General features: G+C 36.1%; 1 protein-coding gene across 2 annotated transcripts in view; it reads left to right on the top strand.

Moving 5' to 3' along the window:
* Positions 1–25207, top strand: part of LARGE1 (LARGE xylosyl- and glucuronyltransferase 1) — a 355590-nt gene that overhangs the window by 171141 nt on the left and 159242 nt on the right. For both annotated transcript variants that reach the window (XM_032221402.1, XM_032221401.1), the window contains one exon: positions 10784–10907. In XM_032221402.1, coding sequence (XP_032077293.1) covers positions 10784–10907 — 124 coding nt within the window. The remainder of the gene's footprint in view (positions 1–10783; positions 10908–25207) is intronic.

The following is a 25207-nucleotide window of genomic DNA, read 5'->3' as shown; positions in this document are numbered from 1 at the left end:
ATCATCCATATTCTGTGAATTATAGTGCTAAAATATTAGAGGGGAGCAAAATGGACAAGACTGATTCAAAGCAATATGTTTAAGAATTATGGTACTATTAATTAATGACATTGATCAGAAGATCCAGTTTCTTTCTTTTTTCCAGCCTGGGAATTATCATAGTTGTGGTGCCCCAGTCATCAAAGATAATTGCTCCTGTTTTGTTTGATTGTCAACTGTATGCCCTTTTAGGTTTAGTTATTCAAATCCCTACTTGAAAGAAAAGCTCACTTGAACATGAACCACACAGATTGTCCTATTTCATTTTGGGCTATAAGGTAGACATTGTAAACAGAATTATGTTTATAAACAAGCATTCAGCTAATAATCCATTATATTGAACAGATCAAGTTATCATGTAAAAGAAAACATTGGTTCTTTGCATTTAGCACATATGTAATATATTATTGTATTTTCTTTTACCTATTATACCCTGGAAATAAGTTTTGTATTTTACTTCTGATTCATTTGATATGTTGTAAGGCCACCAAATCAATCAGTAAACTATCTCCCTATAGAAATACTTTTTTAAAAGTCATGATATTTTCTTTAAAAACTATATAATCTGTAAAAGCATGGTTTCCTGTACCAATTTATTTTATTATCTCAATTGCTAATTATTGCACAATTGGATCATCTATGTTACAAGGTACATTATGCTTAATAGCAGTTTTATTTTATTTTTCATTTGTGTTGATTATACACAATTGTTTAAAGTGTAATTGTATCTCCTCATTCTGCTAACCAAATTTCCCACATGATTAAAATCTTTCAAATAGTTTTTTCTTTGTAAGACATTTAGAATAAAATTTCTTTGCAAGATGTGAAGTTAAAAGATATCCATAAGTCTCCATTCACATTTCATATATCCTGGGACATATTACATTAATCATTAGTACCAGTAATGTCTTTATTTGCAATTAGGGTGTTTTTTTGTTTTTGCTTTTAGGTAACCAATTTCATTTCTAATATTTAGCTTACTGGATATCTCAATCTTCTGTGGTTTCAAGGGATGGAGTCTTTTGTTGTTAACATTTCCTTTCCTGCCAGATAAAAATTATATGAATTAATTATTGTGAAAAGCTTAGAAAACAGGAATTTTGCATAATCTCCCCAAACATTTTACCTGGAGAGTTTCTATTTTTGTTTGGTATCTTTAGGATTTTCATTTTCATGGGAAAAGTCACCTTGAAATATCTGTTGTTAAATCACACAAACAAAATTCAAGCAGCAGGAATTTTTTTGGCCAGATTTAAATATGCAAGTTAGGATGACAGATTGGTGATCTTAGCAAAATAATAAAAAGCATTTTTGCTGGAAGTAAAAATAGCAGACATCACAGTCATCCAGTATTAACACAGCTGAAAACAACAATTAACATTTTGTGCTAGGAACAGTAAAAACTATACCTTATTAAGTCTAATCAAAATTCACAGTGTGGTGTGCAAGTTTTTTTGGGTTATATTCAGCTCTTCTGCTAGAATATTAAACAGACTGAATATTAGGGAATAAACTATGTTTGTGATGTCTGTGCACTTAAGAAAAAAGAAATAGTTTGGAAAGGAGAAGAGCACAAGCAGGAATTGGGAGAGGGCTGAGGAAAGACAGTGAGTTTCAGAGCTAGTCAAATGCAACTAAGGAGGGTTGTTTGGCTAATTGAGAGAGGCTTTTCTCTGGCTGAATGGAGTATATTGCTTACTTGCTGGGCAGATGGTGTAGGAGGGAGGAACTTACAGCTGCAGCTGACTCACTGACCAAGTGATTAGTTAGTGGATAGAACTTCATGGCTTAGCCAACAGCTGTTGCAGCCAACACTCTTAGAAGAGAAGCAGTTGCAAGCTTGGAACAATAGTTGGTGAATAGGATAGCAAAGAGAAATGAGATTTGGGTAGGAAGGAGCATACTTACAACTACAACTGACCCCAGAATTTATGTTGCTAAGTGAGACATTTCTTAAGTGAGTTTTGACCCATTTTATGATAGTTGTTAAATGAATCTGGCTTCTCCATTAACTTTGCTCATCAAAAGATTACAAAAGGTGGTCACATGATCCCGGGATACTGCAGCCTTCATAAACATGAACCAGTTGTCAAGCATCTGAACTGTAAATCACATGACGATGGGGCTGCTGCAACAGTCAAAAGTGTGAGAAATGGTCATAAGTCACTATTTTTAGTGCCGTTGTAACTTCGAACAGTCACTAATGAACTGTTGTAAGTCAAGGATTACTTGTACTGATTTTCCTCTTCTAAGAATCAAGATAAGTTTTGTGACTATGTGATGAATCCGAACAAAAACAACATCAAAGTAACAATAATTCTTATGAAACTAGAAAACCAGGAGGAGTAAAAAAATGTTTCCGGTTTATTGTATAGAATGTCAAATGAGTATCTGACAGCTGCTGGACATAAGTTGTGGGTTTGTTCTCAGAGCAGTAAGCTGATGGATCTTAGGGAACAAATCTATTCCCTTAAAAATAAGGCAGCCAAGCTAGAGATGCTTGGAGAGGAAGAGCCGTGAAGAGGAGATATTTCAGAATGTGAAAATTTTGCTCCAGGCACAGAATAACACTCTCTTGCTGTCAAACAGAACAAGGGCCTTGGAGAAAAGAATCGTTTTTGAGGAAGAGGGACATGTTCCTTTAGGTGGAACAAATAGTTGGATGATGAGCTGACATCCCCTTACACTGAGGGTATACTCCAGGGAGGGTTTTGGTGTGAGTAATGAAGTCATTAGAAACTCAGCTTAAATTCTAATATAGATCTCGTAGTGATTAGCTTGCCTATGTAAAGGTTGTAGATACCACATATCAGTAAGACATACTGGAGGTTAATGCTGAAGAGGAGATAATGGGCAGGGTCCACATCTCATCATTGACTTAAGAAAGTCATAATATCAGAAAGGGGGGGGGGGAAAGTAACTTTTAAAATGATCCTAAGGGAAAGCTGGTAGGGGTTGGATACCATCCCATATGGAAGCTATATCATGCATGCTTCAGGAATCTCTATGAAGAATCGGACCAATGGGAAGGGCTAATGAAAAGCTCAGGCCGAAACATACAGAGAATATGGTACAAGTCTGTCATCCCAAGGTGGAAGGCCTAGAGTACATTTTAGCATATGAAAAATTGCAGGTAGTCTTTGACTTATGACCACAATTGAGCCCAACATTTCTGTTGCTAAGTGAAATATTTGTTAAGTGCATTTTGCCCCGTTTTTACGACATTTCTTGCCATAGTTGTTAAATGAATCACTGCGCTGTTAAGTTAGGAACACGGTTGTTAAATAAATCTGGCTTCCCCTTTGACTTTGCTTGTCAGAAGGTGATCCCAACACCCCAGGACATTGCAACCGTGATAAATATGAACCAATTGCCAGGCATATGAATTTTGATCATGTGACCATGGGGATATTACAACAGCCGTAAGTGGGGGAAATAGTCATAAGTCATTTATTTCAGTGCTGTTATAACTTTCAACAGTCACTAAATGAACTGCTGTAAGTTGAGGACTACCTTTATATTGTTTACTAGAGAAATCCAGTGGAAGTTAGCTAATCAATGGTATACAGTCATCCGTTGACACAAAGTCCTTAGAATGAATAATGGTACATCAGTGGAAATGATGTTCTTTATATTAAGTATCAAAATAATATGTTCTTTATTTCAATATAATGTAATGCAAGAAGACTATATTCTTCTACAGGATTATGAGTGGGTTGATATGTGATCACAGTGATAAGGAAAATCTAGGAAGTGCAATTGCCTGCTTGAACTGAAGATATTCAAGGCAAAAAAGTGCTTTGGGATATGCACAGAAGAGCGTGTAACAATGCCTTAATCAAACATATATTTTTCTCAAGACTGTGCAGCATTACAACTAAAGCAAATTGAGATAACAAGGGAAGAGCTCTCTGTAACAAATCACCTGCCACCTGAGAATTCTTAAAAAAACTCAAAAGTCAACTTGCTGACTTCTTAGCAAAATTTTGTAATTAGTCCATCAAATCAGGCTCACTGCCAGAGAGCAGGAAATTAGCACTATTTTAGAAATGGATAAGAAAAGAACTGAACATTTATTGGCCAACCAATTTAATTTTAAACACATGCTGGCTGAAATTGTAATTAAAAAATAACTAAGCATAGAAAGGAGCAAGACTCCTAAAACAAACTAATCATTGTGTATAAGGCAGTGGTGACATTCAATTTTTTTTACTACTGGTTCTGTGGGTGGGCTGGGTAGGCATGGCAGGGGAAGGATACTGCAAAATCTCCATTCCCACCCCACTTAAGGAGAAGGATACTGCAAAATCCCCATTCCCTCCCTACTCTTGGGAGAAGAATATTGCAAAATCTCCATTCCCATCCCACTCTGGGGCCAGCCAGAGGTGATATTTGCTGGTTCTCTGAACTACTCAAAATTTCTGCTTTCTCCAGAAGCTGTCAGAACCTGCTGAATTTCACTCCTGGTATAAGGGTTGCTATCTGGTTAAACAAACAAAACTGAAGATAAGAGATAGATTTTCACTAGATGAGACTAAGAATTAAAGTTCCCTTATGCGACCAATCAATGTTTTTAAATTTGTTCATAAATTATCTTGATTTAGGAATAATGTTGACCTAGCCATGTTTGGTAACAAAACTATTCAGGGTGATAAAAAAAATCAAAAGATTTCAAGTTAAACTGAATAAATAATCAATGGCAAATGCAGTTCAGATTTAAATAAGTGTGAAGTCTATATGTTTTCATTTAGGGTACTGTATGACAACTGTATTGTCATATTTGGAAAGTTATGATAAAAGCTGTAAAAAGTAGAGACAACAATAACCAGAATGACATTTAGGTCTAATACTTTCCAAAAAGATAGAATGTTTGGGTAGATGTATAGATTTATAGATGTTCAATCAAAATAGATGTTTGAAGGTGGATGTATAAAATTACAAGAAGTCCTCAATTTATAACTGTAATGGGGGTTAAGATTTCCATACTTCGTTTTATGTAAGCCAAAGTAACAGGTGTACATATAACAGTGCACTTGTTACAATCAACTCTTTTTTAACAGATATGCTGTTCTTTCTGCTACATACACTATAATCCTTTTTTAAAAAAAAATCAATTTTAATTACTCCATTTGCCTTAAATTTTAACTTTTAAGTTTTAAAATGAGTTTTAATTTATTTTAATGATTATTTGTTGGTTTTTTACTTAGTTATTCTAGGAATTCACAGACATTCTGGGGAGTTTTGCAAGGTTCAATTACTGCCAGAAGCAATATAATGACTTCCTTCCTTCCTTCCTTCCTTCCCTCCCTCCCTCCCTCCCTCCCTCCGTCCCTCCCTCCATCCCTCCCTCTATTTGTTTTGTGCAACACCTTTCAAATTCTTTATCAGTTGAAATAATGCAACTTTACTAATCCATGCCAGTAAAGAAGGATCTGTGTCACTGTCACCTCTCCACCTCCTATTTCTAACACATTGGTTGTGCGAGGAAATTCTCAAAAGCCTAAATATAATCCTTAACTGCTTTCCATCTTCAAAGACAGGAATAGAGGGCTTGCTCTCTAATGCTTATGCTTTCCATTTCACTGGCTTTTTACTTTGTTTCTCCTGACCTTTCGTCTTGGAGTGAAAACATTTTTGTTTTTGTTTTTTTCCCTAATCTCTCCAGTGAGAGTATATAACATTTTCAGCTAAATGGCCTTCTCTTTTCTACACTCTTGGGGAAATGCTTTAATGACAAAATGATCCATTTATATCTATCGGCAACTGAAATCTTCCCCTTTTCTAACCCATAGGGACATATTTGGTCACTCTTAAAGATGGTTTACTTTATTTATCTTAAATTCTTCAAGAACTTCACGGCTGCTTTTATAAAATTATAAAGTCTTGTTGTTATTATCATTTATATTTCTATTTCCTTTTTCCAGGGCATCTAACAAAAATAAGTAAAAAAAAATTGGTACCTACTCTATAGAACAACTTCCCCACTGTGATTTATTTGGAGTGGTCAACCCTCTTGGTCTTCCCAGGAGATCTGACTTCTCCCTGTCCACTTCCCAAGCATTAGAGCCAGAAGGTTGGAAGAGACCAAGATTTATATTGTTATAAACTAATTGTGTGGTACATTGGCTTTTGTGCGGAATTATTTTTAACAATATTTTCTATTTTGTTGATAAGATTTTTTTTTGTTTTGTTTGTCTTATTAACTGGTTTGTTAGCTCCACCTTTCTACAGTTAATGTGTAGTGAATAATCACTACAATATTGTAGTAAACAATCAATCAATCAGAATAGACCTGGAAGGGACCTTGGAGGTCTTCTACTCCAGCCCCTTGCTCAAGCAAAGACCCTATACCAGGGGTATAAAATTCATTTTCACTGAGGGCCACATCAGGGTTGTGTTTGACCTTGGGGGGCGTGTGTGTGGCCAGGGGGTTGTGGGCAGCTCAACGTCACTCACGTCAGGGGCACCTCAAGTGCTCTGCCAGAGAAAACAAGCTCCCGCGCAATGGTCTCATGCAACCCTCTGCCAGTGAAAACAGAGCTCATGAGGGCTACCTGCAGTCCTCTGGAACTCCGTTTTCAGCTGCAACAGCCTCATGCAATCCTCTGCCAGTGAAACCCTCTGACAGAGGCACCGTGAGTCGGTCGTTCACTGTTTCTAGGGCAGCTCCACAAGCCAGATCTACTGTAAGCACCCCACAGGCTGGATCTGGCTCCAGGGCCTTGAGTTTGATATCTGTGCTCTATACCATTTCAGACAAGTCTTTTTTAAAAGACCCAGTGATGAAGCACCCACAACTTCTGACGGCAAGCTGGTTAATTTTCCTCATGAGGTTTCTCCTTAACTTCAGGTTGCTTCTCTCCTTTACTAATTTCCATCCATTGTTTCTTTACCTGCCTTCTGGTGCTTTAGAAAATAAATTGACCCCTTCCTCTTTATGGCAGCCTCTCAAATACTGGAATTATATATTTGTTTGATTTTTTTTTTAGTTCATCTGAAAGAAGCGATACATTATTACATGAATGAAATTCAAATGACTTGTTAAACCTCCAGCTTTTATAGATATTATTATATTTATAGGCATATGTACCACTATGTATTCAGATTGTGGTCATGCACAGATTATATGTCACATACTTTGAAAGCCCCTGAGCATGTATAGTAGTTCCACTTATTTCCTTCAGATTGGTTAGAACTAATTTAAGGCACTGTTGGGGTTAGTTGTGTGTTTATAAAAATGACAGGTAAATAGATTGTTCATCTGAACATTTAAGTAGGTTGTTTAATGTGGCATTGCTCTGGCATGGGTACTAAGACAGGCAGTCAAATCATCAAGAGCCTCAAGGTCTTACATCAAAGCAAAGTTCATCTCTATGTCAGTGCTCTTAATTCAGCTCCACAAATGCTGGAATAATTGGTCCTGTGATAGTGATTCTTTGGGGTTTCCTATGTTTTTGTTATTACTTCGTCCATGTCAGTATAAAGTTGTAAAGGGCTCACAAATGTCTATCAACAGAAACAGTATTTCAAAATACAGACCAAAGAACAGGATCAAAGTTCTAGGGCGGGAAGCGGAGAAAGTAATGATCAAAGGCTGAGCTCAAGAAAGGGGTGCATCACTCAACACATACCTGTGGGAGAGGCACGGGAAGTGACTTAGAATATTGTCTATTTTGATGTTCCCAATCCCCATCCCCTCACCCCTTTGTCCTCCATCTGTCAAGGTTACGATCGATTAACCCAAGCAAACAAGCATTGCCAAGACATTCCGATTTCTGGATGTAAAACTTTATTGAGTACATCATATTAGCACAGATTGAAAGCAAAACCAACTCTATCTAATTCCTAGGGTTTTCACATAATTAAAGAATAGACTCTCCCTCCCTCTATTAGTGCAGGTCACATTGTCCAATTAGATGGCCAGGTATTGTTATGGAAACTATCCAAGTCTTTGCTGAACATCTGGTTAGATGACCTTGGTTCCCACGGGACGATTTCTTGCTGCCACCTGGAACTGGCATTCCAAAAATGGTTCTCTCTCCCCAGTATTATTGTGGCAAGCTGGAAAGCAACAAGGGTTGTGACAGCAAAGTGATGCTTTGAAGTTGACACCATCACTGTCATATGACCCACAACAGAACTATTTTTAGGGGGTTGGAAAGAATTCCAGAAACCACTCCTGGTATGCGTGCTTTAACCTCTATCCATTCTCTTTCATATTGTGAGTTCTTTTTCAATTTTGGAAAGTCCTTTGTTGTAGCACTAAAGAGAAGTAAAACCACACAGACTTTTCCAGATTGGTTTCAGAGAGCAAAAGTGATCCTTTAAAAATTAGTGGTTTTTTTTCCCCCAAAACTTGGCAGCTTGAAGATGTGTGGACATAAGTTGCAAGTTTGAAAATTACTGATATAAATTAAGCAAACAACTATGTAATGATTCTCTGCATTCCAACATCCCAGGAGAATATAGACAATTGACTTGGGTATCCATTAAGAGATGCTTGCAACGGAATCATTTTAATTTTGTGGATAATTCAAAAAAAAAATCCATTGTCTCTCTTTCTAATGTAACATTTTCTAAGCACCCTATCATGGATGAAAAATACACTTGGCAGGTACAGGTATTTAACTTTTTAAATTGTAAGTAAATGAGAGCACACAGTGATAATCAGAGGCTTGAGAGAAAGCTGTGAAAATGCTAAAGGCTAAATGGCCCATCTGTTTTCTTCTAGCTCCAAAATCTTTTTATTCCTTCCCCCAAGTGGGAAGTCACACAGATATAAATGGATAAGCAGTACTCCTTTTTGAAGTGACCATACATCTTTATTATATTTTTCACGGATGCTTAAAAATTGAATGTATAACACCTGCATTCCAAACCAGTGTAATTCAGATGCAGATTTAATATTGCTAATTAAAAGTGTGATTACTTTGTCATTTTTAAACAAGATAAATATATATGTGAGATGGAAACATGCTATTACATATCCAATTTAATGTCCAAAATATTTGATCAAATTTTCAGTGATTTTGTGGAATGGCTTTCTAATCAAATACAGTAATTTACAACATAATAATGCTTAAAATCGAAGAGTTGCAATGGTAGCACAAATGTACCTTCTACTGCATTGGACTGTATATACAGCACAACACTTCTTAGCTTCTTCATTGAAAAGATCATAGCACCAATTCCTAAATGATATTACCAAAGTATGTATTGGAAATAGAAAATCCTAAATAGATTGTTGAAGAAAATTTAAGTCCTACTCATAGCACAATAAAAATATATTTGTGCAAATTGTAGGATAATTTTACTTACATATTTATAACATGTAAGCTGCCTAGAGTCACCTCACAAGGGGGATGGGTAGCATAAAAATTTAATAAATAAATCAAATTTCTTTCCCTGCTTATGCATTTTATTTTCTAAAAACATATTTGGACCTTCTACTAATAGTTGTGTGTATAAAGGAAAGTTAATCCTAGGTAGTTAATTCCAGATTTTTTTTTCATACACTATTAAACTGCATGAATCAATATTTTTTCCAAGGCTAATTTAATTTGTGAACTTAACAAATATACTGTAAACAAATAATATAAACAATTTTTTAAATATAGAATTTGTAAAATAAAAAGTCCAGATGTTACCAAGGAGGTATAGTACAAGAATTATTTTTATGGCTTTTGATTCCATGTTACATTGGTGATTAATGGTGGAAGCATTTAAATTGGTATATATTTTCTTCTATTTGGAGCTGTATATAGCTGTTAAGTCAGGGGTGTCAAACTTGCAGAGTCATGGCAGCATCATGTGGCATATTAGGACTTTCCCCCCCTGTGCTAAACCGGGCAGGGGCAGTGGCACATGTGACACATTTGGCCTGCGAGCCGCAAGTTTGACACCCCTATGTTCAGTGAACTATGTTACTCTTTCTCATTAGGGTGTAGTTCTTTCTTAGCAACAGACTTATTTAATGATCATTCGCAGTTACTTTGATGATGAAAAAGTAACTTGCCTGACCTACTCTCGAGTTGCCATAGGCAGGGGGATGGAGAACTGGGGCTTACAGCTGCATTGAGGAACTTGCATTTCAGTCAAAGCAAAGCACATTCCAGCTGTCAACGTCATGGTCATCTCCAGGGGGACCCACAGTGGCTGGAGGAAGTGACTTATGCAACCTGCAAAATTGCTTCATTGAGGAATGTGACTGATGACACACATTGAGAGGAGGGGAAAACAAGATCAGAGCCAAAATCAAAGTTGGCTTCGCTTGATTCGTGCCGACATGAAGCTCCTAATAAACAACTGGATTTTTTTTTGAAGCTTGGCTTGAGGCTCATGATTTAATTAGGGTATCAATCAGAATCCTGATACTTTTATCATTATTATGATCATTATTACCATTGTTACTAGCACACTATTATTTTGTAAAAGTGAATGGACTCAGACAATACACTGTTGACTAAACACTTTTGTATAATAACGGAAATAATGTATAAATAAAAATTGTAAAAAAAAACACACAAATTTGGGAGGGTATTAATCTTTGAAGAAGCAAATTGGATATTGTGAGAAATTTAACGGTAGCCAAATAAAATGGATTTTTTAAAAAAAAAAACTAACATCATGTATTGCTGCCTATACATAAAGCAAAACATGAGTGATCTGCAAAGGCAATTATTTCTGTATAAATGGAGTCTGAGGCCTTCACCATTCTTCTTTCCTTCTCTCTTTTTTCCGACAGGCGGAACCCTCTTCACTTCCATCTCATTGCAGACGCTATTGCTAAACAGATCCTGGCAACCCTTTTCCAGACGTGGATGGTCCCTGCAGTGCGCATAAACTTCTATGATGCTGATGAGCTGAAGGTAAAATATAATCCAGAAATTGCTTCATGTTGAGATTTCCTTGTGTAATTACATAAATCTTGGAAACGGGAAACAAATCCATTTGGCTCAGAGATATAATCTGAATTTGTCCAGCTACAACTTCCTGAAATTGCCTGGGCTAAGCAGCTCTATGCTTTGCCGGCTGTATGCAACCAACTTAAAGGCCTATGCCTGCACTTTTTAAGATTTAGCAATTCAATTCCAAACTTAGAAATTCAGAGAAAATTGTGCAGTATGGGAATCTGTTCATTAAAAAAATGCAATGAATTTCTAAGTTCTTTTGCCTGCAAAAGAAATGCATTATAAAATATCAGTGTGTGCTAGCATACCATAAAAGCATTCCATATACAATAAATCATTTCCTAGCTAAAGGTCTATAGAGATTCTCAGAGATCCAGATCATGGTGCCCCAAAGGTGCTTTTTCAGGAGGCAACTGGATTTTCTTGTTTTTTCTTTGGAGATGTTTTGCTTCTCATCCAAGAAGCTTCTTTAGCTCTAATAGGATTCCATTCCCCACTATCCTGTCAGAGTTGAAGAAGCTTCTTGGATGAGAAACAAAACGTCTTCAAAGAAAAAACAAGAAAATCCAGTTGCAAAGCACCTTTGGGGCTTTCCTAGCTAAATAAAATTATACCTACACTTGTGAAACTGAAAAAATGTATGATTTATTATCAGTAGTCCCCGTCCCACATGTTCTGTGTGATAAATTATATATAAAGACAAACAGACAGACAGACAGACGTATACAGTAGACCTAGGTTCAAATTCCCAAACATGAAGATTGCTGGATAAGTTTGGACTAATGGTTTTCAACCAAATCTACATTGTTGTTGTAAGTATAAAATAAAGGCAGTTTTAGGAATGTCGTGCTCTTGGGGGTGATCTTTTGAAATGTATGATAAATTATTTTATCTAACAAGGTGCCTAACAAGGATATGGAATATATAAGCATGTATTCTAGGTTACTTTTAATTGCTGATGTTGTTTTTACATATTACCATACTTATCTCCATTTTCCATTATCATATTTTTATTTGAAACAGCAAGTCCTTTTTATTTCTGGCAATCTCAGATGTGCTTAGAATTGCAATGTTAGATTAGATTGTGGCTATTTACAGGTGGGTTGGAAGCAATAATGTCATCCTATGAAATGGCTGAAAATACTTTGACATCTAAAGGCTGTGATAGTAATTTTCATGGCGTATCAAATCAATGTCTTGATTAAGATCCTGTAAAAAGCTAAAAACATATTTAGCAAATTGCTATACTAATTTCCAAGCCACTCCACACATTAGAAGGAAGTGAAAACAGAATGTAATTTGAGAAAGTGGGAAAGTGAAGGATTATCTGTCAGAAAATACTCCCAGCTTAAAAAAAAGCACTCTAAATTTCAATTTAGTTTGTATATTAAGCAATGAGCAAATATTGACATAATTCATCTTCCTGCTGAAAACTACAGTTTGAAGAAAACTGGAACTTAATATGGAATTAATAGATCAAAATTATTTAATTAAGATGGAATGGAATCCAAGGTAGTTATGATTAGAATATTATCTTCTTTAAGAATCTTATGTTGTCTTGTAAGTTTCCCAGAATGATTTTCTCTCCAGGAAAAGGGATCAGCTCCTGCTTAAGTTCACATACAGTACATCCTTAGAAAAGATTTTTGCAGATAGTTTTTTTGGCTTCAACATGTATAACATATTTTGCTTTCTTCCAGTGTATTAGATTACAGTATCCATTACTTCCAAATGCCATGATTGGCCATGCTAGTTCAGGTAGAGAAAAGCTGTAATCCAAAGCATGTGAATAATAGCCTATTAGGAAGGGCATTGCACAGTTAATATTTTATCCAGAAAATGAATACAAAAGAATCTAGGCCTTGGACTAGATTCTCAGGTAAGCTATATGATGCTTCATGCATGGAAAATAAAACAATAAAGAGGGGAATACGTAGGATGTGTATGGTATTTGAACATAATTGTCAAAAATTAATACATAAGAGTTCTTGCTTGCTTTTGACTTTAGCACTAATTGCAGTTACAGTGGACATTTTTATTCCCAAAGGACTTCTGGACAATGGTCTTTGAAACTTTGTTGAGAGAAGAAGCCTAGGGAAGATCTCCTTGATCAGATAACTTGATAAATCTATCTTGGCAATAGTCATAGAATCCTCAGAATTTGAGATTCCTAGTTTACGAATATAAATTAATCCTGAACTACTTTGGATTTCCAAATCGATTATGGATCAAATGCTAAGAGATCTTAATGATAACTTTTAACATAATTCCTTAATTATTATACGCCTTTGATCCTTAGCAAATGTCTACTAGCATGGAACTATAAAGATTTGAGTCTTGCAAGCTTTCTGTCTGACCATCACTATCAGCAATATGGTTATAATAAACCTATTAATGATTCTGTAAAAGTAAAAACCTTGTTAAAGCAATGTGATTACACTTGAATAAAAAAAATCAGGTGGTATGTCAATGAATTTTTTTTAGCCACTAAGGTTTGTGTAAGATACTTTACCATAGTTATTTTAATTGTTGTAGGTTGTTATGCACTGTTGAAGATACCTGTCTAATTCAGTATTGCAATAAATAAATAAAATATTGTATCCCCCCTCTTTTTAAACAGGTTGTTATAGCTTTTTACCAGAAATATAGTTGACTATCTTAATGCAAACACTTGGATAGGCTTCGTGAACATTGAAAAGTTATGTTCCCTTTTCAAAGACTTATAAAACTAAGTGGAATATATTTGTAATTACAGATTTTTTTCTTCTTTATGTTTTTATTTATTGTGATTTTCTTCCCTTTTTTCTTTGTATGTGATGAATTGTACACTTCAAATACATTATTTTTAAAAAAATCTTAATGTCAGTTATTTTTTTCTTTTTAATACTCATAAATCCTTCAAATATTTGATTTTAATCTTTTCTAGTCATAGAAAAGATTAACTTTAAAAGATTGACTTGTTTCTTCATCATTTAAGAAAGAATTCAGTTCTTTGAACAACTTTCTTGCCTCTGTTATTCATGAATTTATTATTGTCTCTTGTTTTGTTTAATACTTTATTTGCTCAGATTCATTTTTTATTCAAGTTGTTATGTGCATAATGTTCTATTAGCTACATTTTTCCCACTTAAATCTGGTTGCCTTTTATTTTCCTTTTACTTCTATGGCTTCTGTAAGCACATCATATAAAAAAGTTAAGTTCTAATTATACTTTTATATAGAAGTAATTTTGTACCTGTGTGTATGTAATTTCCATTTGAGTTTAGTTGTGTTCCCTTCACCTGGTCTCATCTTCCATCTGCAGACTGTTTTTATTTTGTGGTTGGAAGGTCAGCCTTCTGTTCATTAACATTTGGGCAGTCGATGTCTTATCCTCAGCTAGAGACTTCATCTATTCATGTGCCTTATGGCCAGTTTCCATGATCAGTGCCTTAATGGGATTTTTCACATTGTGCCACAAAGCTTTTTTCCTTTTAAGCATAATTGGATTGTGTTAGAAACAGTGAGTTTTCCCCATTTTAGCAGCTAATTAGTTATCACTTTTGGCAATAGTACTCTTCTTATTCCAAAATGCAGTCAGTCCATTTGTTGTGTCAGTTTCAAAATATCAGTCTAGAAAATCTTATTATGATTCTTTTTTCATTTTTTTTGGAAGACTCCTTCCAAATTAATCACAATCCTTCCCTGAGTATACTTCCCTTGGTGATGCCATCATTTATTCTGGTCTTACATCTAGTCAATCATCTTCATAATAGCTTTCTAATTCTTCTTTAGAGTTTGGAGTTTCCTATTATTCCATTGTTATGAACTTGTTGCATCTGTAGCCCAACGCAAATATAATTATCACCCCAATGTGATCCTATTTGGGTTTAATTTCAAATCTCTGTCCTTCTCTTTTTTAATATTATTTTCAGGATCTCTTTCAGTACAATATCATCATTAGTTATTTTCATGGATGTTAAGAAAACTACATTAAGAAGTCCAAGAACTGTCAATAATCAATTTTGGAAGACAAAGGATATTTCTGCCTGAAGACTTTACACCCAGTGGGAAATCTATGTATCTTAATAAGGCCAAAATGTTAGCTGTTTTCTAGAGCTAAACTAATTAATTAGTGGCTGTATGGGATGGGTGGATGGATATTCTGGTTTTTAGTTTTCCTTGGTTTTCCTTTGCAATGTTATTTCTCAATGGAGATTGTGAGTATTAAATACTTTTCAAGAACCCCTACCTTATTATGTTTGTGTTACTTGGGTTTTGGACAAAGAAAGATCTTTGCAACAAGTCTCCCTCATAGGAACTACTCGGAATATTTTTACCATAAAGAAATGGGGATTTTTTTTTAAAAAAAAATATTTTGCATAGAACAGGTGGGTTGCAAATCCCGGAGCTACTGGTTTGCTCATGCTCATGCATTTCTGAGCATGCACAGAAGCATCCAGGTGGGTGGGCAGAGCCTCCCACTGCTGACTCTACCGGTTCACCCGAACTGGGCCAAACAGGGAGCAACCCACCTCTGAACTGTAATGAAGTAGACCTTGAAGTAGAGTAGGTTACGGTGGAGCATGATTAAATTATGGGAGTTTTGTTTGTTCTTGGCATCTTGATTGCCAGATGTTAAGAAGTGTGGATCAGCTGCACATCCCTTCAAAGGATTGGAATGTGGTGGTTGGATGAATGTATCCCAAGTGGTTTTGTTTTTGTTTTGCTTTCCTGTCTAACATTGTTTGCCAATTTGCTTGGCACTGCAACTAGAATACATTGGATATCTTTGTTTGATAGATTATTTGCCTGGTTTTTAGCCTGAAAAAAATAATTTCATGACCTTCCTATTCAGATTAGTATTTAGCAATTTACTTATTAACAGTTCCATTGTTTACAATATACTCCCAAGTTGCAAGCTGGGAGGTCATATAAATTATTTTTTGCTTATTTAATTATTTAAATAACTACTAGCATGGTCGAAATCAAGTTCTGCTTCAGACAGCCATAAATTCAAATAAGTTCAAGTATAAATAGATAAATACCAATAAGAATACCAAGAACTGAACTTGGTAAATGAGGAATGTTTTAAAAGTATAAGTATTCAGAGTGCTTCAAATCAAACATAAACACTACTTCCAACTATAAAGACAATAGGCTGTTTTAGATCTATAATAGAACACAACCCATATGAATATTTTTTTTTAAAAAATTGGAAACAGTGCCCAATTTATAAATAAAGTCTCCTTTCTTTATAATCTCATATTTGGTAGCAAACTTCAAATTACTTAATGGGACCATAGATTACATAGTCAAATTCTACAAAGTGCTATAGTTACTAAATGGTAGTTTATAGAACAGAAATAGCAATAGCACATAGACTTATATACCACTTCACAGTGCTTTATAGCCCTCTCTAAGCAGTTTACATTGTTAACATATTGCCCCCAACAATCTGGGTCCTCATTTACCCACCTCAGAAGGATGGAAGGCTGAGTCAACACGGAACCAGTGAGAATTGAACTGCTGGTAGTCGGCAGAATTACCCTGAAGTAGTGCATTCTAACCACTGTTCCACTATGGCTCTTATTGCCACCATGGCTTTTAAACAGGAAATTTCCTTTTGTTTTTGTTTCTTTATATTTGAAAGAAAGTAATAAACTGTAGTAGAAGGTCATCTTTCATCTAGTGCTTTGAAAGCATCTATATGGTCTGGGCTAGCTGACATCTGTATGGATGCTGAACTATGGATTGCAGGTAATGCAAGATACTTCTGTTTCTGTTTTATTTCTGGAACAGCAATGGGAGAGCTGCCCACAGGCTCCAGCCATCTGACTTTGTTTCAAGGGCCCAAGGAGGGAATGTGACACCAATAAATTGTGAGTTCTAATTGGTTGCAGCACATCCTCCTGTTGTATCACCTTGAACAGCGGAAGGCTTATCTGTATCACTTCAGTATAATTTTTCCACAGACTGCAGCATTCTCTTCCACACATCTGTCACGTCTGACCTCTAGGAATCACTTACACATTTCTCCTTGGCTGCTGAGCCATTGCTGTTTACCACTTTACGTGGAAGGTACCAGTTAGAACACCTTAAAATAGGGGAGCACATGGTGCACTATTTTTGTACTGCCCCAATCAGTCAACCAAATCTGATGGTTAGCAATAAACATGAAATAAGCAACCATAGTAAAAGTACTTTCACATCTGCATAATATAGCTAGAAAATGTCTTCCCTATCAGCATCTGCTAAGAGAAAATGTCTATCTAAAAAGGAGCTTTCAGGGTCTTCTGTAATATCAAGGGCAAAACAGCCTTATCTATGGGAGCCATGATTCACAGCATTGTGGCAGTCACAGCAAAACATGCCTACTGGCACATGTTCCTTTCACCCTATTGCAGTTTAGGATCCCACTGTTTTTATAAGATGGGTTGTATTTGGTAAGGCAGTCCCTAATATAAACCGGCACTGTGTTATACGGAGCTTTATAAGTAATCAGACACCTTGCATCCCATTTGGTCATTGTTTCAGAAATATTTCTTTATCTAAACAGAATAACACTGAAAAAGCAGTTGGGAGCAGGAGCAATTTTCAGCTTCCTGCCAGCTTCCTTATTGAGTTTGCTTGTGGGAATCTGGTAGAGAAGATCAGAAATCTTCCTCCTCCCCCCCCCTTTTTTTTTTTTGAAGGTAAGTGATTGCTGCTAAATGTGAGCGGGATCAAGAGATTGTGAAACTGGCTTGGAAACTTTCACAGAACATTAAAATCAAAGATCACATGACCATAGGAACAGCCCAGCAGTGCAACAGCAACTAGTAAAACTGAAGCATTTATTCTTTCAGGAGTCAGGATCCTGAATTTATAGGTTAGGCCCCCTGAGGCTCCTTGGTTCAAAAATTGTTGCCCTGTGATGCACTGTTTCGTCCAGTAAAAAAGGTCATGACAATGTGATTTTTAGTAGCTTTTAGATGATGAATACTTTGAATTGGGCTTGCCAGCCAAATAGCAGTAGACTTATATACCGCTTCATAGGGCTTTCAGCCCTCTCTAAGCGGTTTACAGAGAGTCAGCATATTGCCCCCAACAATCTGGGTCCTCATTTTACCCACCTCGGAAGGATGGAAGGCTGAGTCAACCCTGAGCCGGTGAGATTTGAACCGCTGAACTGCTGATCTAGCAGTAGCCTGCAGTGCTGCATTTAACCACTGCGCCACCTTCTTTCTTTCTCAAAGAAGGGTGTCGTGCTGACAAAAGGACATAGACAAGGGGAAAGTGTGGTAAGCTGGAGGCAGTCTCTTTGTTACCTTACTGAGACTTGGGGCTGGAAAAGTCCAAACAGAATGGCTTGGATTGAGATACCTACTTGCTTAATGACCCACAGTTCTCAATTAACAACCACAACTCGGACAGTGGGACTGCAGTTGCTGAGTGATGTGGTCATGCGATGTGTCACTTTACAACCATATCACTTGGCAATTGAAATCACTTGCTTTTCTTCTTTCTTTCTTTCTTTCTTTCTTTCTTTCTTTCTTTCTTTCTTTCTCCCTGTTGCACAGCAGAAAGATTGAAGAGGAAAGGATTTCAAGAGAGTATGTGTTTGCATAGCATGTCCACAATTCCCACCACCAGGCTGTGATACAATTGCATTGCCTTTGATGTATATAAGAGGCTAAGCAGGCACTTCAGCATTCCAAAAGGCAGGGAATGGTTAGGAGGCAAATTTAAATCCAAAGTGTGAAACTGGATAGGCTTGTGTGTTTTCCACTTGGAAAGCACAATCGTGGCCATGAAGTGACCATTTCACTTAGCAATGAAAATCCCGTTCCCTATTAAGATTGTTAAACGAGATCTTCCTATATTTAGAAATAATCAAAGTGAGAAGTTTTATAATGACAAAATTATGTTCTCTTCTTTAATGTGCCAGTTTTAAAAAAAATTAAGTATGCCGGCTTTGGAATAATTACTGTTTTAAACTTGCCTTTTTTTAAATACCGTTTCTAAATGCATGGCTGCTATAGTGCCGCCCTGAAAATTGAAATAACACTATTATGCAAGATAACCTTAATTTAGAGTATGGTCATATTTTAAAATAACAGTGCTCTTATCTAAGCTGGAAGCAGAAGTCAAATTTCCTATTCAGACTTGAATGTGTGAAAGTCATTCTCATCATGTGTAAATTGCATCAAGAAAAGTTTAATGTGCTTTTCCAATATAAGCAACTACTTTTATTATACTTTTTCCTATGCTATTTCAGAAATCAAGTTTCAATTTTAGATTACATCTGTCCAGGGAATAATTCCCAAATATAGAAATCAAGTAATACTTCTGTTTAATTTAGCAGTATGGCAATCATATACAATTCTGAATTTTACTAAAATACAGATGAACTGCAGTAGAGAATCCTGCTGAAGTTCTACACATAGACAGGCTCCCAGAGATTTTGTTATCTTAATGTAACAGGATAAAGCTCATATATAATTTGAGGGTGCTTTTTTTTCTAGTTACTATATCTATGGATTTGTTGGAGAGATTTAAACTGCTTCTAAAATGTATATTGTGTCATATATATTCTTTTATATAATTTTCAAGGGAATCCTAATGTAATCCTCCTATATACTCTACTAATACTGTACTTGCCTTATTTTCCTAAGAAGAAACAGTTGAACAATTCTTACTATTAGTTCTAGAAACCATCTGTCTGAAAGCAATCATTAGTCAAAGCATGAAATAAATGTTTACTTATGTAGCTACTGTTGATCAACCGTGTCTGGATACTAACCATCTCCCCTTTTTCTGAAAATGTAACTTTCATTACTATTTAGCTTTTCTGTATAAACCAAGCTTTGCTACGGATCATTCTAATATACCATTTTATTTTTAATTGCAATTAGCTATGTATTGCAAATTATTAAATTAAAACATAGTTAAGGGTCACCCAGATACTGAATGTTAATCAAGTCATTATCTTGTATAACTAGAATAGCAAAAAGTTTCTTTTCAGGTATGTGAGGACTGCAATTCCCAGAATTCCCAGCTAGTATGGGTAAGACTAGTATAGATGAATGATAGCCAGAAATTACATTGTGATACATTTTTCCTTTTGAAAATTATCACCAAAGAAAGCTTCCTAAAAACTCCTGGAGGTTGGAAAGTGATCTGCTGAAATTAGTCATTTTCATCAAGGGGAAAACTAGATTTCTATAATCTAGCCTATTTATCTGGTATAATTTTAATTTCTCAAATTGTTTGAAATTGGAAAAAGGGAAAAAGTATAGTTTACAGTGGTTGTTCTTATGGTGACATAAACTCCACTCCTTTTCTACATGTACATGATATCAGAGAAATTCCCTAAACAAACTGATCTTGCAGCAAATCACTACAATGTTGCTTTTGCCATTCTGGTGAAAGCATGATCCTGTGAACTCCACCAGCAAATGATAATGCATTATTCAAGGTAATGATGAGAAGAGCACAGAGCAATACATTGGCCACGTTCAGTTAATGTTTTATGCATGTCTTTTCATTATCACCTTCTCATAAAATACATGTATCTTCATGTATCTGGTTGGTTCTATGGAATTAAAGAGTATTTTTGGATATAAGTTAAATATTATGATCTCTTCTTTTATAAATTGGGTATATTATTGAGGCATAAAGAAAGGATAACTGATAATATCAGTTCATTTTATACAATTCTTTGAAAGATAGATTAGAACATAGAAGCAAGCTAAAATTCTAATCCCTTCCTCTGACTAGCAAGTAGAAAAACTAATTTATAAAGGTGGTCTGGATATTCATTCTTTCTCTAAAAAAAGCAGTGAAGGTTTTGCTTATTATATATGTATTTCTAATTCCCAATGCAGTTATTCTAGTAGGAGAAAGGACTGGATGAGGGCTAACAAACTTGTGCTCAACCCGGATAAGACCGAGTGGCTGTTGTGTTTCCCTCCTGCCAATTTGGCAAATATTCCATCTCTCAGGCTGGGGGGTCAAACATTATACCCCTCAGACAGGGTCCGCAACTTGGGAGTCCTCCTGGACCCACAGCTGACCTTTGAACACCATTTGTCAGCTGTGACCAGGGGGGCATTTGCCCAGGTTCGCCTGGTGCACCAGTTGCGCCCCTACCTGAACTGGGAGGCTCTCACAACAGTCACTCGGGCCCTTGTGACCTCTAGGCTGGAGTACTGCAATGTGCTCTACATGGGGCTGCCCTTGAGGAGTATTCGGCGACTTCAGCTGGTCCAGAATGCAGCCGCGTGAGCGATTGTCGGTGCACCTCGCTTCACCCACGTAACACCTATCCTCCGCGAGCTGCGCTGGCTACCTGTCGATCTCCGGATATGCTTCAAGGTGCTACTTGCCACCTATAAAGCCCTTCATGGTAGTGGATCTGGGTACTTGAGAGACCGCCTACTGCCGATCACCTCCACACGACCCATTAGATCTCACCGTTTAGGCCTCCTCCGAGTTCCATCTGCTGGCCAATGCCGACTGGCCACCACGCGGAGGAGAGCCTTCTCGGTGGTAGCCCCGACCCAATGGAACGATCTCCCCGTGGAGCTTCGTACCCTCACCACCCTCCAGACCTTCCGCACAGCCCTTAGAACCTGGCTATCCCGTCAGGCCTTGGGCTAAAGATTGTAACCCGCCCGAATGGTATGAATGTTGCGTTTTAATCATGTATTGTCTTATATGTAAAAGTCTGTCCCCCCTTCCTTTTGATTGTGAGCCGCCCTGAGTCCCCCCAGGGAAAAGGGCAGCATACAAATAAATAAACAGAAACAAACAGAAACAGAAACAGAAATCTGACAGCAACATGATTAGCATGTTTAATGGAATAGGAGTTTCCTTTCTAACTTGATTCTGATAATCAAGTTACTGCTTCCTGGATTAGGCATAGTTTTAGAGGGTTTTCAAAGTTTTTATTTTGCTTTTTTGTTGTTTTTTCAATATATAGCCTAACTTTTGTAATTATGATTCAGAAATGAAAGGGAAAAATATTTGAAATAGGGTTGTGTTGGTCTTGAGCAGCATTTTTTCAAACTTGATGACTTTAAATTGTGCAAATTTCAACTTTCAGAATTCCCCTATAAGCATGTGGAAGTTCATACATCTCAGAGTTGCCAACTTTTAGAAACACTGGCCTAGAAACTAAGACAATTCACTGATTCTAACCAAATAGCTCATAGTTATATATTGTGGAGTAATTCAGAAGAGATGATCATTTTTACAGAGCAGACAGATATAAACTTGCTTTGTTTTGGTTATTCCAGAAAGCCCTCGGAAAAAAAACCTTTTTTTTTACTTCTTCGAATTGAAAAAAATGTCATTGTTGCAGGTAGCAGAACACCTTTGTAGTAAAGGGAGATAGATTCAATGGCTGACAGATCTATTTTCAAATAAAGTATTTCTTGCAATGCAGCTGCCATTGCTTTTTCCAGTCACAACATATTGGGGAATGGAGAACTTGAAGGTTGAGAGCGAGCTTAATTTTACCATTTGTGATATCTCATTGACACTGTCCCACATCCTGAGCAAGAGAGAATCATGATTTATTTTAGAGGGTGGGTATGTGTAAAATGAATTAATCTATACTGCAACAAAGTTGCAGTAAAACATGGAAATGTTCCAGCAAATGGGAAAGGGCATCTGGAGCTTCTGTGGTCACCTGACCTAAAGTGCACAAATATATCTCTATTTGGTATATTTCTTTCCTTTGTATATCTTATATCACTTCCCATATCACAAAAGGATTTGCATGTGGAGTTTCACAGCCATTGAAAATATTGTGTGTGTTTTGATCAGCTGTCAATTACTGGTACATGCCTTCTTTAGCTTTAGATACTTATCATCTCTATTGGAAAGAACAGTCCACTTCACTCATTTGATTGCTGACTCTTTGCATTACCTTTTATATATTTTATCACTGCATTTTATCCAGGAATCAGATTATGTATTTTATTTTTCCTTCATCTTATTGATAAGGTCAGAAAATAAAAAATTAAATAAAGTATTCTATATATTTTGTCCAGATCTGCACAAGCATCTTTTTCATTTCCTTTCAAAAAAAAATCTAAAAATTTAACAATATCTTTACAGATTTCACTGGAATAGCGCTTTCTCAAACAAAATTCTTTCTTAATTCCAACACTTCCATATTATCTATTTTTCTATCTCTTGATTATTTATTTTGTTTTTTGAAATTTCCTTTTTTGTCTCTAATTTGTTCAATGTCTATTCTCATTTATATTATAGTTTCTTCAAATTTTGTATTCATCTTTTCTCTCAAATTTGCAAATCTTCTTTCATTCTACCTTCAAGTGAAACCAGGCCTATCTTAATACATGTAATCCTCAATTTATAACAGTTTGTTTAGTGACCATTCAAAGTTACTGAACGGCACTGAAAAAAGTAACTTAGCACCATTTTTCACACTTAATACCTTTGCAGCATCCCTATGGTCAAAATTCAGATGCTTGACAACTGACTCATATTTATGATGGTTGCAGTGTCCTGGGGTCATGTGATTACCTTTTGTGACCTCCTGACAAGCAAAGTCAATAGAGAAGCTAGATTCATCAAATAACTTTGTTATTAACTTAACAACTGAAATGATTCACTGGCAAGAAATGTCATAAAATGGGGCAAAATCACTTAACAACTGTCCCGCTTAGTAACAAAAATTTTGGGCTCAGTTGTGGCCATGGGTTGAGGACTATTGGTAGATTCAGTTACTGATGCAATCACTGATGCTATAACATTCTTCCCCAATTCTTCAAACATTATTTATAAAATCTCTGGCATAATTCTTTGTTGTTGTTATTTGCTCTGTTTATCTCCTTTCTGAGATTTTTTTTCTGATCTCATGGTAGTAGTTATGTCTCTATTTTTATTTATAACCCCTAGAGCAAAAAGAAAAATCTGATCTCTTTTTTTAATGAAAACCAAATAGTTGTCCTCTTTAGCAAGTTTAAACAGTTCTAGTTCCCACAGATATATGTATTATTTATATAATAAATCAAAAGTACTTTAACAATAAAAGTCAAAATTCAGCTGTCCCCTTAATCCTTTTTAAACTTTCTTAACTCATGTTCTTGGCAAACTTTTTGTATCTAATTATTTTTGGGTTCTTTTATATCTTGTAATTTTTATTTATTTTTTGCTTTTAACTTTAATCTGTGTTGAATGATCACTCAGCAGCTGTTTTAGTTGTTCGGTTCCTTGGAAAATTTCTGTAAATTTGATAATATAAATGTGCCCTACTGTCCTTAAACAGGCTCCACATGAGACTGCGAGCTTGGTTACTACGTCTTTGCTCCAGCGCTGTATGAATTGCCCACGGAGTCCCTCCAGATTCTCAGGTTTCCTCACAAAGAACTGACTTCCAGAGCAAATGTGGGAGCTCCCTGGATTCTCCTTGTCTGGAAAAGCCTCACTGGTCCAGCTTGCTTTCCAGTTGTCAGTCTCGCTTTTCAGACCTGTGTTAGCCCTCTATCAGAGCTGCAGTGGTTAGAGTGCAGTACTGCAGGCTACTTCTGCTGATTACCGGTTGCCAGCATTTTGGCAGATCGAATCTCACTCAGCCTTCCATCCTTCCGAGGTGGGTAAAATGAGGAGGACCCAGATTGTTGAAGGCAATATGCTGACTCTGTAAACCACTTAGAGAGGGCTGTAAAGCACTGTGAAACAGTATATAAGTCTTAAGTGTTATTGCTATTGCTATCTTCTCCTCTTGGAAGCCACAAGAATTAGTAACTTTTAAGATTTTTCAATATATATTAAGCATGTGTGCTTTCTGTCTCATATTTTTTTTATAAAGAATATATTTACGAAAATGAAATGGTTCACGAGCATGATCCTAAAGGTTCTTTTAGAAGTACATAAAGAGCTGATAACACTGCAGTTTTATAAGGATTTCTGACTTAACTTAATCAAATACTTTAAAAATATATCTGTGAAAATGTCACATTAAGGTCAGGAACAGTCCATTTCAAATGACTCCCACTGAGTTTAATTTAAAATCAAATTAAATGTGACATTCATGTTGTTTGGGCTTGGACAGTTAGTTGTGTAATGTTGTTTTATTTTTATCAAACTGCTTCTTTGTAGTGAGACCAAGTTTGTAGTTGGGGTGGAGAAAACTAATGCTGGCCCTGGCTGCAGCCCCCATTCTATTGAACATTCTCATATTTCCTACTTGCAGTAGGAATAAAGCTCCAGCTGTTGCCAAAGGAAACTTTTCTTCCATAGCAAATGGCAGATGTGAGGGC

Source organism: Thamnophis elegans, chromosome 7, assembly GCF_009769535.1.
Source record: "Thamnophis elegans isolate rThaEle1 chromosome 7, rThaEle1.pri, whole genome shotgun sequence".
Taxonomy (NCBI): domain Eukaryota; kingdom Metazoa; phylum Chordata; class Lepidosauria; order Squamata; family Colubridae; genus Thamnophis; species Thamnophis elegans.
Note: the sequence above shows the minus strand (reverse complement) of the source record. Positions and strands in the feature narration are given on the sequence as shown.